This window comes from Neolamprologus multifasciatus, chromosome 6, assembly GCF_963576455.1.
Source record: "Neolamprologus multifasciatus chromosome 6, fNeoMul1.2, whole genome shotgun sequence".
NCBI classification, from domain to species: Eukaryota; Metazoa; Chordata; class Actinopteri; order Cichliformes; family Cichlidae; genus Neolamprologus; species Neolamprologus multifasciatus.
In genome coordinates, this window is record NC_140444.1 from 37162795 (window position 1) to 37179126 (window position 16332).

General features: G+C 40.6%; 2 protein-coding genes across 6 annotated transcripts in view; both read left to right on the top strand.

Annotated features, from left to right (window-relative positions):
* Positions 1–5392, top strand: part of tpcn3 (two pore segment channel 3) — a 33210-nt gene extending 27818 nt beyond the window's left edge. For both annotated transcript variants that reach the window (XM_085164010.1, XM_085164011.1), the window contains 3 exons: positions 146–259; positions 4665–4780; positions 5016–5392. In XM_085164010.1, coding sequence (XP_085020136.1) covers positions 146–259; positions 4665–4780; positions 5016–5149 — 364 coding nt within the window. In that variant the 3' untranslated portion in view covers positions 5150–5392. The remainder of the gene's footprint in view (positions 1–145; positions 260–4664; positions 4781–5015) is intronic.
* A 3498-nt stretch (positions 5393–8890) lies between these two features.
* ttbk1a (tau tubulin kinase 1a) overlaps positions 8891–16332 on the top strand; it is a 56859-nt gene continuing 49417 nt past the window's right edge. For 2 of the 4 annotated variants that reach the window (XM_085163987.1, XM_085163989.1), the window contains exon 1: positions 8891–9015. In XM_085163987.1, coding sequence (XP_085020113.1) covers positions 8944–9015 — 72 coding nt within the window. In that variant the 5' untranslated portion in view covers positions 8891–8943. Of the gene's footprint in view, positions 9016–9557; positions 12188–14565; positions 14647–16332 lie in introns of those variants that run through there. The other 2 variants (XM_085163988.1, XM_085163990.1) reach the window with 2 other exon arrangements.

A 16332-nucleotide genomic window follows, 5' to 3' on the forward strand; every position in this document is an offset into this window, starting at 1 on the left:
TGTTCTTTGATATCATGGAAATATAAATGGTCCCGGTTCTGCCTCAGAAAAATGTCTTCGATATTAAACTTGTTCTGAGTACATGCAGTTATACAATTTGGATACGAACTGCTAAATGTTGCATGCGATTGTTCTTGTCTTTCAGTATCTTCGTGGCGTTTGTCCTTGAGGCGTTCTTTGTGGAGTACTCTGTGGATAAAAGTGACTTGCAGACATCTTTGGAGAGGAAGATTGAAGAACTGGAGCTTGCTGTGGCACAGTATGTTACCTTGCAGAGAGTGGTGTGTGGTGGTCATATTGAGTGGGTGGGCTAACAAACACATAATTCACAACCCCAAAACCTGCACTGTCACATCCCTGATAGGACGTTACAGCACCACCTTGTTATAGCAACACTTGAAACAGATTTACAAATTGGGGCAAAATAGCATTGATGGGTGTGATTTGTTTTGCCACACAGTCCGTTTCAATATAACACGTGCAATATGTGAAGAGCCAAGCAAGTTGGAGCAAGGTCGCAAACTAAGAGATGATAGTCAGCTGTGACCAAACAAGGTGCAGCCTTCAAACACACACCGGCTGGATTGGACATCCAATCACATGACTAACATCTAACCACCCAGTGTGCAGCCACACCTCATCATCCTCTCTAGCTGTCTGACTTTTCCACATACATCATGTAGCACAGGATTTAACTTTAAACTTCAAAATCACCTCACAACATTTTCTTCTTTTGTGTGTTATTGCTAACATGCTATATTACTATATACTATAACGGTCATTTTCACTCCTCAAACTACATTTAACATATCAGTCAGACGTGTACTTTGGTGATATATTTGATTAAGAATAATGATGTTCTCCAAAAGTTGATTCTGTTCATCTGGACGTAGCGTTTTCTGGGAGAAACGTTTTGTCACTCAGGATTTATACATCGGGGGAAACCAAACGACCTCTGGCGAAGCGGATGGCACAACACAGAAGAGCTACCTCGTCAGGCCAGGACTCTGCAGTCTATTCACACCTACAGGCCAGTGGACACTTTCAATGATGAGGATGTACACATCCTGGACAGGGACGAACGCTGGTTTGAGGGCGGAGTCAAGGAGGCCATTTACGTGAAAAGGGAAAGACCATCTCTGAATCGAGGAGGGGGGCTAAGGGTACATCTTTCACCATCTTACAATGCTGTGATTGCAGCCATTCCCCAACTCTGTGAATGGTACTCATGGTCTTTGATCAGTGGGTTTTGATCAGTGGTTGTTGATCAATGGTCATGAGAATTTGCATAATTATGATTAAGGAACTGACCTCACAGCCCATTGTTCCTTCAGTGGGCTGGTTTCAGTCATTATGCAAATGTGCTGTTTATAAGATTGAAACCTGCAGTCAGCTGAGACTGAAGAAGTCACTTGGATGAGTGACGAAACGTTTCTCCCAGAAAACGCTACATCCAGATGAACAGAATCAACTTTTGGAGATTTATTTTCCTGGATGATTGAGAATGCACCAAGAAATAATGATCTTCTACTATTAGCAAAGCGTGAGAGAAAGAGAGAGCCAGATATTGTGTGGCAGAAACTTTCCTTAAACAGCTGGGAATCAACAAATGGCATTAAGTGCTGGACTTTCTAAAAGCGAGCCTTTGACTGCTCCATCAGTATGTCACATTACTGTGCAGCTACTGAGTCCACAGCAATCTTGATTCTGTCAGGCGATTTGAACTGACCCATTGTTTCAAGGCTTGTCATTCCAAATGTTTTCAAAAGACCGATTCAGTGTCTCTGTATGTTGAAACACCGTGTGGACGGTGTGAGTTTGAAGGGTCCACCTTGTTTGCCCTGACACTGGGCTCCTCCTGCCACACACTTCATCTAGGACTATGGTTCTCTTAAGGGGGGTTGAGAGAAATACTGCAAAAGTGCTGAGTTGCTGGCAAAAAATACTCTGTACACTGCCACACCAATCAGGTCAATCTGATAATGCAGCAGGACTGCTGTTCTCTCACACATGTCAAAGTATGCATGAGGCAATGTGATGAGCTTGTTTTAAAAATTAGAGGACTAGGGCTTCTAATTATGGAGTTTTTCAAGTTTCCTAGCAGTTCTGCTGACTAAAGGCGAGAAACACAGCAATCTTTTTTTTTTAAGTGATGTATACTACCCGTCAAAAATTTGGACACTCCTTCTCATTCAACAGAGAAGGAAGACCAACCGAGTCCCCTCTGCTGCTGAGGATAAATTCGCCCAAGTCGCTAACCTCAGGAATCACAAGTTAATAGCACACCTCAAATTAGATCCCAGATAAAAGCCACACAGAGTTCCAGTAGCAGACACACATGTTTGAATCAGGCTTTTATGTTCAAATAGCTGCTAAGAAACCACAACTATGGAAAAGCAAAAAGCAGGATTCGTTTATTTGGGCCAATAAAACACAAGGAATGGACATTAGACCAGTGGAAATCTGTGCTTTGGTCTGATGAGTCCAAATTTGAGATCTTTGGTTCCACCTGCTGTGTCTTTGTTTGATGCAGAAAAGGTAAACTGATGGTCTCTATGTGCTTGGTTCTCACTGTGAAGCATTGAGCAGGAGGTGTGATGGTGACACTGTTGGGGATTTATTCAAAATTGAAGGCACACTGAACCAATATGGCTACCACAGCATCCTTCAGCGACATGCAGTCCCATCCAGTTTGTGTTCATTTATTTTTCAACAGCACAATAATCCCAAACACACCTCCAGGCTATGTGAGGGCTATTTTACCAAGAAGGAGAGTGATGGAGTGCTGCACCAGATGGCCTGGCCTCCACAGCCACCTGACCTAAACCCAATCGAGATGTTTGGGATGAGATGGACCGCAGAGTAAAGGCAAAAGGGCCAACAGGTGCTCAGCATCTCTGGGAACTCCTTCAACACTGTTGGAAAACCATTTCAGGTGCCAACAGTGTGCAAAGTAGTAATCAAAGCGAATGGTGGCTATTTTAAAGAATCTAAAATATAAAACATGTTGAGTTATTTCACTTTTTTGTTTACTACATAATTCCAAATGTGTTCATTCATAGTTTTGTAGATTCTCATTGAAGGCATCAATGAAAACAAAGAAAAACCATTAACTAAGGTGTGTCCAAACTTTTGACTGGTAGTGTACCTGAGCGGTGGTTAGCACTGTTGCTGCACAGCAAGAAGGTCCTGAGTTCAATTCCAACGTCAGGCCGGGGTCTTTCTGTGTGGAGTTTGCATGTTCTCCCCGTGTTTGCGTGGGTTCCCTCCGGGTACTCCGGCTTCCTCCCACCGTCCAAAGACATGCAGCTTGTGGGGATAGGTTAATTGGATAATCCAAATTGTCACTAGGTGTGAATGTGCGAGTGAATGTGAGTTCGAATGGTTGTCTGTCCCTGTGTGTTGGCCCTGCGACAGACTCGCGACCTGTCCAGGGTGTACCCCGCCTCTCGCCCTATGACAGCTGGAATAGGCTCCAGCGCCCCCCGTGACCCTGAAAAGGAGAAGCGAATGGATGGATGTACCTGAGCACAATTGCACAACAGCTTAAACATCCTGTATATGTTGTGTCATCAGCTCACACACAAATGGTGTCTGCAATTTTTTCTTCAAGCAGTGGATTTTGACTAGTTTTAGAGGTGTACTTGACACCTGTGTGTCTGAAAGATAATCAGCTCACTGGACCTAACATTAATAGCACTACACCATTTCCAGTATGACTTTTGCTACTTGCATGTTTCATAATATCTTTTTAGATCCAGTTTATTGTTGGTGTGCTTAGACTTGCTCTTAGCCAGTTCTTTTGTTGAAACCAATTAGCACAGAATACAATTAGAAGCTCAGGAGGCGATGGTTTGACTCCTGGCTCCCCCCAGTCTGCATTCCAAATATTCTTGGGCAAGATATCAACCCGAAGTTGCTCTCCGACGCGTCCATCGGAGTATGAATGTGTGTGAATGGTAGTTAGTGAGCAGTAGAAGACAGTGCTTGTGTGAATGGGTGAATGCGGCATGTTGTATAGAGCGCTTGAGTACTCCGAGAGAGTAGAAAAGCACTAAATAATAATCAGTCCATTTACCATTTACATTATTTAAAAATTATTTGGACAATGTGGTCCCTGTCTCTTAACTTCATGTTTTTTCTCCAAAGAAATGAAAGAAAATGCACATGAAATGAAAATGAAAAGTAAATGATCAGCTTGGTTGATCATTGCCGCTATAGTCACGTTGCCCTCTGCACTCTCAACGTTCTGGGTTGAGCAAGTTTCACTGAAATGGCAAATCAGAAAGGCTTGCAGTGACACTCACTGCATTATGAAGATGAATGGAAGCTGATGCTGCTGTGCTTCAGTGTTTAAAACGTTTAATACTTTACCTTAATCTAGTGTTTCTTTTGACTATTTGGTGCTTTCTTCATAGCACCAAGCTTTAAAAAGATCTTTTCTAAGATGATTAAAAATATGTTTAAAAAATATTTCTCTCTTTATCTTCTCTTTCTGAATCAAAATTAAGCTTTAATTTTCAACCTCTGTTATGCACAATGTCTAATGGACTCTTGGCTTCATGGCTTCTTATGATTATCTTGCACATCTTTCATGCTGTTTTATATCTCTGATTATCACTCTCATATTTCTGCCTGATCATCTGTATTTTTTTGTTAACCAGGGAGACGATGGAGGACAACTTGGTGAACGCCATGGAAACTATTGACAATGACCTGGGAGGCAGCCAGTCAGCAAAACCAAACTTACCGTCCCTGATGTTTAAAATTGCTTCAAAAAGTAAGTTGACAAGTGGAGACAGAAGGTGGTTTTTAAAAGATAAAAAAAGAGAAGGGACACTTTTGGCGAACTTTTAATTTGATCATTTGCTCAATAGATTGTCACTAATTTTACATCAGGCATTCTTGTTCCCTTCAGGAAGAAATGCAAAAAGTATTTGAGGACAGACAATAATAAAAACTTGCTCTTGTTTGTTAGAGACAATATTTATGTAAGTGTGTGTGTTTTGTGACAGGATATCGAACAGTGGACGCCTTGTTACAGCGGATATTTGAGGCCGATCTGGACCCTGAAGATTTTGCTGAGAATGACGATCCTGAAGCTCGGGGCAACGAGAACTTTGCAAATCCCTTATTCAGCCATGCATAGGCATTTGTAAACATGTATGAATGGATACAAACTGTAGTCATTTTACACGTTCAGAAATGTTGAAATCTGATGTTTATCCAGTGCAGTGTGTCAACAATATGATTGGGTGCTAATCAGCCTTATCTAGTGTTAAATGTTCATATTTCTGTCCTGTATCTTTGTGTAAAAATGCAAGAAAACCAGAATTTTCACATAAAGAATTCTTGCACAGATTTGTTCAAAAATGCTTTTAGACCTTATATAGCTATATATTATTATATATGTATATTTTATATATTTTCAGTTTAAAAAAAATGTCACTAGGCTTACAATACAAGCATAATGCAAAGTATGTGTGACGAATCACACTTTTCTGTTTGCCAGGTCTGGGTTTTCAATTGCCAGGAGACTGCTACTTGTCTGACTACATTGTGCCAAGCGTAAAGGAGGAGGGGAGATAATTTATTTGTTTTTGGTTTTTTTGTTACTGTTGTCTGGGTTTTTGGGGGGGAGGGGGGGGGGTAATTTCAGTGAAAGGAGCTCTTAATAATTCAGCATACCAAAACATTTTCCAAACATTTCCTGCTCACAACTTTGTGGGTGGGAATAGGGGGATGGTTCCTTCCTGTTTCAACATTTCAACATGATTGTGCACCAGTGCACAGGACTAGGTCCATGGAGACATGGCTGAGTGAAGCTGGTGTGGAAGAACTTGACTGAACCGCACAGCTTTCTGACCTTTGCCATGATTACAGTGGAGACTGTGAGCCAGGCCTTCTCGTCCAGTATCAGTGTCTGACCTCACAAAGGTGCTTTTGGAAGACTGGCCAAAAATTTCCATAAACACACTTCCAAACCTTATGGGAAGCCTTCCCCTAAGCTGCAAAGGATTGCAAGACATCATATTAAACCCTGTGGATAAAGAGTACGATGTCACTCAATGATTATATGTGTGTGAAAACAGACAACAGCCGGCAATATGTAAAACTGGCAAATGAGGCCTCTGTTAATCCCTGGAATACGCTGGAAAATATGTTGATGCCCCTTGAAAAGTAGAAAGAATGACTTCACCATTATTCTTTCTTATGTGTATATGTACTCTGACCTACCCAGATAAACATTTCACGAACAGTCACACATACGATAATTAACATCTGCATTAAAAAAAAAAAGATTGGATTCTTTGGAGTGGGTGGGTGGGTGGGTGGCAAAGTGCTTCTACGCAGTGTACCAGGGGCATGGAGAAAAGTTGTCGTACCATAGGCACGAGGAGTGTGTGTGTGTGTGTGTGTGTGTGTGAGAGAGAGAGAGTGAGTGAGTATGGATAGATAGATATAGATAGATATATATCATGTTCATCATCCCCCTGCAAATGTAAAGTTACTGTATGTGTTGTTATCTATTTGCGTTAACAAATTTGTAACCACCACAGAATACACGTGTTCACAACTAAGTGCGGAAAGAGGAATTTGAAAAAGTGCTGTGCCCGCAAGGCTAATTAATAAGAACCATAGTTAGTGTCAACCAGATCTATTTTCTCTTATATGGCTGATATCTTTCTTAGACTCTCTCACCATAATGAAGAATGCATCGGGAGCAATCTTCAGGAGGTGGGTAGGTTTGTTGGTGACTGCTGCCAGAAATAGAGTACGATAAAACATGTAATCACTGCTAAATTATAACACGATGTTCAGATTAGTTTGCTCTCTTCAGTGTTGCCAGTTGTTTAAAAGAGCCTCAGCTTCCTCATTGCTGCAAAGAAAAAGGAAAGAGTATATTTCCAAAGTAGGAGATGACCATTAGCGATATGGTTAGCCTGCCAAACCTAACGTGTTAAGTTGTTGTGATTAGGGTTAGGGTTAGGGGTTATATCGTCACTGATTTCTAGAATCGATTCAATTCCGATTCACAAGGTCCCGAATCGATTCGATCCACGATTCGATTTAATTCGATTCGATTTGAATCTGGGAAATTTTGACAGTCAGAAATATTATAATTTATTATAATTCAGATCAGTACATTTACAGCAGATGCCTTTGTGTCAAAGTAGCTGAGGATAAAACACAGAAAAACATGAAGGTGATTTTCCTGTTCTGGGATTTTATAAAAATATTCTGCAGTACATCAAAAACGAAAGAAAACCATTAATCAACACATGAACATTACCTCTGAAGTTACAGAGGTTTTATTAGAGACACAGCTGAGCATTATGCATTTTGCATAATTTTAAAAAGTTTAAATTTGTTCAGTATTGAACGGCAGAAATGAGGTTTTCTTTTGGAAGTATTTAAAAGGGGGAAAAAAAACGTCTGACGACTGCGCTGTAAACAACGGTAGACTTGTGCGTAACAAGCAAGCGAATAATGCAGAAAACAGTACAGAGAGAGAGAGAGAGAGAGCTGTGCATCGTGGTCGAAGCAAAACAGTAAAAGTCAGAGTGAATTCATGACGATGTTTATGTGAAGCATAGTTTGAATCTTCTTTTCCTGCTGGTTTGGTCAATATTGTTTGGAGAGACATCAAACTAACAGCTTTAGAATCAGCGCATAAAGGGTGTGAACACAAAGCGCGGACCCGCGGATCAGAATCAGCAAGCTGTCGGCTTTCAGCCCCGACCGTGAGAAAGGCGACATCTCACTGATTCTGATCCGCGGGTTGCGCTGTGTGTTTAAGTCTTTGTGCAGAAGCCGTGTTCCTGCTCTCATTTACTGTCTTAACTGTTTGGTGGTTGTTGAAATTTTGTGAGGTTTCACCTGAGATTCTGGCATTTCGGGCAAAATAAATTTATATTAAAAAATCGATTCAGGATTTTAATGAATCGATTTTACGTTATCCAAGCCAGAATTGACTTTAATCGATAAATCGATTATAAAAACCCACCCCTACTTGTGATGTCTTGCAATGGATGACAGGTTGGTGATTGTTTCATCTGTCCTCAAGCCAACATTCACATCAAAACAAATCAGGGAGTCATAGTTTGTTTATTAGCTAGAAATATGTTCACTTTGTAGCTCAATCCTGTGAAAAAGAGTTTTTGCTGTGCTTTATGCAGTTCTGTGAAAAAATAAGTACAACCTTACTGCTTCCATAAGAATTAAGAGGGTTAGGTGGCAGCCACGTCCTGTAAACGCACTTCATTTAATGATCATCAGTAAATGTGAGCACCTCCTATAAAAGTTTGCTGGTCTTTAGTTTGCTGGTCTGGAGCGGCGCGTGGCTGTCCCAGTAAATTCACCCCAAAGTCAGACTGTACGATGCTCAAAAAGCAGAACGTACATCTCAGATTCTATAGGCCTTAGTTAGCATGTTAAATGTTAAAGGTCGTCTGAGTTCAAGGTTGCCAATAGAAAGCTCCTTCTCTCTAAAAAGAGTATGCAGTCAATGAGTCAGCCATGAACTCTTGATGATTCTAGGTGCATCTAACCACTTAAGCTGGACTGAAATTGGGTGATGCAACAAGACAATGATCCCAAGCACACCAACAAATTGACAATTAAATGGCAAGAAAAAAAGAATCGAGGTGTTACAATGTCCCAGTCAGAGAGCTTAACACAACTGAAATTCTATGGCTTGAACTATAAACAAATGTCCACAAGGTTACAATTTACATACACTAAAATTGATTGACAAACGTTACAGTTTTGGATGAAGAAATGGTTGTTACATTTAAAGTACTTCTAATATTTTGTCTTTAGAAATGGGAGCTTATTGGCTTATTGAATCCCTAAAAAACTCCGCGACAGCAGGGGGCGGTGTGAGTGGCACTGCAGCTTAGACATGGCGACGCCAAGGGGGTGTGCGTGTATGTGGTGCTGATGCTGAGAGATGGAGGAGAGGGAACGGATTTATCTCAGCTCGCTGGTGTCCGGACGGAAAACAATACTCAGGTAAGAAGAAACGGATTGACATAAACATCAAATGACATAAGGCATACCAAATTTTCAGATGAACTGTGTGATCAGGCTGTATGTGTGTGTGTGTGTGTATGTGCGTCTATGACAGTGTTAGTGGGAGAGTGTGAGGCCACAGGCAGGATGTCGGGTCAGTGAATCGTAATCGTTCGTTACTGTGTGTGTTCCTACACACACACAGCTTTGTGTGTGTGTGTGTGTGTGTATATATATATATATATATATATATATATATATATATATATATATATACAGATATGTAAAAGCAGAACAGGATTGGTGATCTAGGTTCTGCCTTAGGGTGGGATTAAACAGCGCTCATTCAACTGCCACTGTTTGATAATACATAAGAGACTGACTGTCAAAATAACAGCCTGTATGGTCACAGCGTTAGGTTGATTTTCAAAATAAATGTAACATTATACAACAAGACATTGACTGAAATGTATATTCTCCGGGTACTAATTATACTCATAGAGTATAATAACTAATTATACTCATAGAGTATAATTAGTATAATTAGTATAATATGTGAGGGTAGAGCTGCAACTAATGATTATATTCATTTTTTTCTTTATTCTTTTTTCAGTTTTTTTTCCTGTAATGACAAAAATGAAAACAGTTCACTTCCCAAAGCCCACAGTAGTCGCTTTGTTTGAAATGGTTATCATCCATTTGCACTGTAAAATTAGAGAATTATGTGTCAAAAGGGTTACAGACATTTCTCTCCATAGTTTTGCGGCATTTGGCTGAATCTAAGAATGGAAAATAGCCCTGTACACTTCATAATCCATCTTCCTTAATTTTTTCTGTTTCTGAGCTTTGTCACTTTAGCCCTGCAGACATTTTGCTATTTCTCTGAAAGCTGTATGATTGCTGCCTTCACTTGCACTGACATTTCTCTTAACCTCCTGTTGAGGGTTCCAGTGAACAGCCACCAAAATGCAAGATCAGCACTTTTAATCAACTCCAACTCCAATGTGAAGAGAACTCTGATCACTCTATAATTACTCCTTTATTTATCCAGTTAAAAATCTCATTGAGATTAACATCTCACTTCCAAGAGACACCTGGCAATAATGAAGCCAGAGAGTGTCAAATAGTGCTTTATTATTGTTGTATATAGACTGTATATGCAGAATATTGCCAAAAGTATTTGCCCATCTGCTTTCAAACATATATTACCAAGAGTGCCATCATCCCATTCTTAATCGATAAGGTTTAATATGATGGTCAGACACTGATGTTGGACAAGAAGGTCCGGCTTGCAGTTTCCACTCTGTTCTGTCTACATATATATATGTGCCTGTGTGTGTGTGTGTGCATGTGTGTGTGTGTGTGTAGGGGTGACGTCTGTGGTTGCATAAAGACATGATGAGAAAATAGCTCTTGGCTCACAGTTTACAATGAGCTCAGTAAATATTTCCCTGGTGAGTTTATGGTCCCAATCTATTATTGGAAGCCTTGCTAAACAGAACATTAAGGTTTTTTTTAATTATGGAGAAAAGAGAAAAGAGAGAGAGCTAAGTTTACTCAGAGCTGGAGAAAGATATTGGATCCATATATGATGTGTTTTGATAAATTATGTATTTTTCACTTTGTGAAGCATCCTGCAGAACAAACTACGGTATACTAACTCTGTGTTATTCAAATGTTGCATGAAAGTTCTGGGTAGTTTTGTTGCGGATGAACAGGTCAGTTTGTGTTAGTGTGATGAATTCACAGTGAAGCTCTGTGTTGGACTGATGCACAGTGGCTGTGGTGCTCATGATCAGAGTTGGGTTACATCAAGTGAAAATAGAGATTAATTTAAAGCTGATGATCCTTAGATTAATTTACTAATTTCAATCGTTATACTGTGTCTAGTATAAAGACAATGTACAATATACTGTTAGTGAGAGAAACAGAAGTAAGCCGAGTTAGCTGTGAAGCATCTGCTTACATCTTGTATAAATCCACAAAGAGCAACTGGTCTGCTGAACACAGCATGTACACTAAGAAAATCTACTGAAGCTTATTTCTGTCTAGCCCTGGAGGCCTAATGTACTAATATCATAGTTGTATTATATTAATGTAGCAGAAGGTCCAATTACATATGCAAAAAAATAGGTGGTAGAATTGTCCTTCAAGGAGATGCTTTTTGCTTTCTTACTTTGAGTACACTTCAGAGCCTGTACTTTTTCACTTTTACTTGAGTAAAGACAGTGATTCAGCACTTAAACTTATTGGAGTATTTTTTAACACGGGTCTCTGTACTTTGACTTAGGTGCAGAGTTTGTGTACTTTTGTCACCCCTGCTCATAAAATCCATCACTGGAACTGGAAAACACAAATATCTTGAATATTTTAACAGAACCCTGTAAAGGTTTACCATCTGTTTTTTGTTTTTTGTTTTTGGTACATTGGTAACCATTATGGTGAATAAAAGTGCATCACACACCGATGCACTGATGTAAATTGCTATCAAATGAACTGCCGTTTTGTTCATTAACGCGAGGAAAGCGTTGACGAGGAGGAGCTTTATTTTGAAAGTAGTGGCCGGATGTTGTGTTTGGTGGGGATGATTTGACGCTGGGGAAGGCAGCGCTGCAGTGCGGACAAACAGCCTGGAGCCGGAGAACCTGACACCTGCAGACCGTCCCTGTCAGCCGAGCCGGGTTGTCCTGAGGCGGGTTTCGGGATCTGGTTTTGTCCTGAGTTGGAGTTTAGGATCACATCCAGGAGTAGGCAGAGAGGACCAGTCCGCATCCTCCTCCTCAGCTGATGCAGCGGAGAATCGGAGGAGGATCCGGACGTCAGCGTGGATTTTATTGCGCGTTTCGGGGCTCTGAGCGAAAATAAAAGCTGCTTTTGTGTGTATGTGTGTTTTTTTTTATTTTCATTTTAATTAATTTATTAATTTATTAATTTATTCTTTGGACTCTGCCTTGGATGGGACTAACGGTCTGAGGATGGACCGTGTCTGGTTTGATATGAGGCACCTTTGTAGAAGAAATAAATGGTAATTTAATCCTGCGGAACCCTGAGGCCCAAATTCTGGCCCCACGTAAGAGGAACGGTGGGTTTTCTGGATCAGGACGTTTTGTGCCGAAATAAAATCCCAGATGAAGATTCCCAAAAGGCGGAAAAGGAGCGGACGGTGCGCCAGGTAGGCCTGATCCGCACTAGCTCTCTCGGCCCATACAGAAATCATTCAGTGGGTGTGAGTGTTTCGCAGAGATACGCTATAACGAAAGTGGCATGATGGTAATTAGACCAGGACCGACGGGGGCTCTACAACTGTAATTATATTTATATTTAATTCAGAACTTGTCCAGGCCACATTGATTGATCAGCAGGATGTGATGGTGCGCATGCGCACGAAGCATCCATGACTGTGCACTGCAGAGAAGAGATATATACAGAGGGGGGGAAACGGGGTGGTAGTGGGGGGTTAGACCTAAGCGGAAGCTGCATTCAGTGTTTAAGTCATTTAGTCCAGGATTATTTTCCATAGCATAAAGAATATATATCTAGTGGTTGTTCTGTGAAGACCAAATATATATGAAAAACAAAATAAAACTGTCTAATATAAAGAATATTTACAGTATGCTGTTAGCGACAGAAACGGAAGTCAGCCGAGATAGCTGTGAAGCAAATGCTTACATCTTGTATAAATCCACAAAGAGCAACTGTCTGCTGATCACAGCATGTACACTAAGAAAATCTACTGGAGCTTGCATTAGAAATTATTGTGAGTTGTTGGTTATATTATTATATTTGTCTAGGTGTGGAGGCAAAGTCACTGTGCACTGCAGAGAAGAGATGCACAGAGGGGGGGAAGCACATGCTCGTAGTGGATGTTCTGTGAAGACCAAATATATATGAAAAGCAAAAAAGGCAGTTCTTGAGAAAAGAAACAGACCTGCACTCTTTGCATGTTTTATTAGACCAGGCTTGGCGAGAGCTGCCATCCCTCTCTATCACTGTCAGAGCTTTCCTTGCTAATGTAGTGTAATAAAACACAAATTTCTTGTTTGTCTTAAACAGGTAATGCTGCCACCGCCTTTGGTAAATCTGTTTGGTCTTCAGAGGTCAAGAAACAAACAAATACTTTCAAAGCAAAATCTTTATTTGAAATCGAATTCATTAAAATGACCATCTTTATTAGTCTTTATTCCACAATTTGCAGGTCGTTACCTCTCAGGACTCATATATAACACAGCAAGCACTCAAACTCAAAGAGCCAGTGTCAGCTTGCCTTGATAGCTGCTCTCCCATCGACTGATCAGCGGTTTATCCACAGTGCGCATGTGCAAATCACCAAAAGAAGCTGCTGGTCTCTCAGCTTGCTCAGCTGGAGACAGACATGCCTGTAAAATGAAGACGGCTAAAGTTTACTATGAGTTTGAAACAGTCAGAGCTTTCAATGACAGTAGCTGACTGTGGCCACAAGATGCAATGTAAAGGATGGATGCAAACCATACAAGGAGCTCCATGACAGATGAAAGGAGAGAAACTGCTTTGACAAAACAAGCTTGTACTAGTGATACGCACAAGTGTCTTTAAAAGAAAAAGAGAAATATATATATATAGTCGCAAAAGATTGACGTCACAACAAGGTGATTGGTCACTTGCAATGTTGAACCTGGAACAACATTTATTATGATGATGTGGGAACAACACCGACACGAGGATATCATGTTGTCATGTAACTCTGTTTAGACTTGGGACCATCGGCTCATAGAAACACTAAAGGTCCTGTTTAATCTCAACATTTATACGCAGTGAATATGACACTGTACTGTGATCTACTGTCATATTAACCTGAATACTTTAAGCTTAGTTTTAAAAATTCTGTATTGTCAGAAAACTCACAAAAGATCATCATCAATAGAATTCCTTGCAGGTGCAAAGAAAGTGTCTGTTAATTGTTATACTGACTCTGTGAGGTGGACCTTTGGAGGTGCAGAAGTTCAAAATGCAGGAAACTGTAGCAGCTTATTAGCTGTGTTCCACCATCATTTCCATTGTGAACTAATAGAGTTGCTAAAAGTTGTGTGAACCTTTTTCCAAACAAATTGTTTAAAAAAAACAAAGGCAAAGGCTCGTGATTGCAACTGGCACAGCAAGAAGTGCATTGTAACAGGAGTTTCTACCTTTTCTGTTGTCTATAGGGGCACATTGATAAATTACTCTGGGCTAGACACTGTTTTCACTGTAGGAGTCTGAAAACAAAGTTTTTAGTCTATGAAGGGTTTAAAGTGCTGGAGTTGGAGAAAATTAAACAACCCACCACTGAGCAACATGACTGTTGTTATACATGGCTGATTGTTGCAACCAGCAAGTGAACTTGGGACAAGATTGACACGGTAAATGAGTACAGTTTTTCGCATGTTAGATTATTTCGCTGCTTCAAGTTTTCAAGGTTAACATGGTGTATATAGGCCCTTTGTACCCTACCCTCCTATTATGTCTGGTCAGAAGACTGCAGCACTCACTGCTTCTTCTCTCCTGGTTAACTGTACCCTCTGTTTTGGCTTGTAGGCTAACAAAGGAACAGGAAGGGTTTTGCCACACTCAGGATTTGTTGTAAATCTTAAGGTTTTCCAGGAGCTCAGAACTATGGTGAGCTCTGACCAATTTTATCCGATTCAGACTGGAATGATGCAAGCCCAGCTTCTGGCAGAGCACCCCTCCCTGTCCCACCCACTAGCAGATTAATAGAGCTGTAGGTGACGAAGGAAGAAAAAAAGATTGAGGTTTAATAAAAGGTCTGTCTCTCCAATCTGCTGCTGAGACGCTTGAAAACAGCACAGTTCTCTCTTTTACACTTATTTCATGCCGCAGTGCAGATTATTAGTGTTAATGTAAATAGTTAAATGCTACGGTGAAAAAGTAAGACATAAGACAATGTTGTATCTATGACATATGATGGTACTATTTGATAACTGGCTGGTGATAGTAACCTATTCAGATCATTCAACAATATCTGACGAAATAATGGTATAGCTTCATATAATAAATATAGCATAATGTAATTTACGTATTTAAGATAATTGTACCAAATCTAAAGTATACCATGAATACTATAGTAATTTATGCTTTGTATCTGGTAATAACATACCACTGTGCATCACATAGTGCTTTTGATAGTATATTTCCAAAATGGATTTTGTTACACATTGTCTGTTCTCATAGTCTGTAGCAATATATTTGACTATGGCACTATAATAACACGTAATGCATAGTATCGCAATTCTGATTGGCCACTTACTCTGCACTGTGCTTACTGTTGTCCAAGACTATTCCAGTGTATCCGGGGAGACTGTGTGGTCCCACCCTCTGCAGTGATTGGCGGCTCAGCAGTGTGTTGAGGCCTGCAGCAGGTTTCCCTACCTCTCCAGTGTTACAGTGACTCCCAGCTGCCTGGTCTCTGTGCAGCTGCTGCTGTTAAACAGATCTGTATCACTGTAGGTGCAGAGAAGCCTCCTCTCCACCTTCCCAGTCTGTCCAGTTTTCTATCAGAGTTGGCCTGACTGAAAATGCAGTGGTCACGCTCCCTTATTATCTGCAGTCCGCCTGAGCTCTGCATGCACTGATGAAAGCCCATGGCATTGCATGCAGAACAGCATGGTTTGGGGACTCACATGTATCACTCTGAACTTAAGATTTCTTCTATGGATCCACTGAAAGCTGATAACCATTCATGGCAGATATCCTGTATAAAAGCAGAGAAAAGCCAGAGTTCTGTTCAAGTTGAATGGCTGGAGAACACTAAGGTAATGGCTGACTACATGAATTAAGTTTTTGGCAGTGCCTGTAAGACTGATGGTCAGTGAGCTGACAATATTTAACAGGGGAACCACATCCTCCAGTCACTACTGTTAATGAACCGTGTTGCCTAATTCAGACTTATTACCTCCTGAAGCAGTTCACTGCTTTGACAGTGCAACAATTAACTCAGCATCGATGAGTCCCTGCACTGTTTGCAGGTCTGTCCCATTTGCAATGATCAAAGCATGGTTGAATCTTGCAATAATAACAGGTGATATTGTATCAAACAGACAAAAAGATCTGTAAGGATTTGTTTTTCCTGGAGTAGTTTTCTCAGGCAGCGCTCACTCCAAGGTTGTTTTGTGCCCAACAAGATCTTCCTAGTCTCATGAAACTGTTGCTAAGCTTAAACGCAAACACATCCGGCGCATTGTCAGATACCTCATTCCAATTGCGTGATTTATGGAGTTTTTGAGAGCAGTACTGCCAACCCTTATTTCATTTCCTAAGGTCAACTTGGATAGTTTCTTTGAAAAA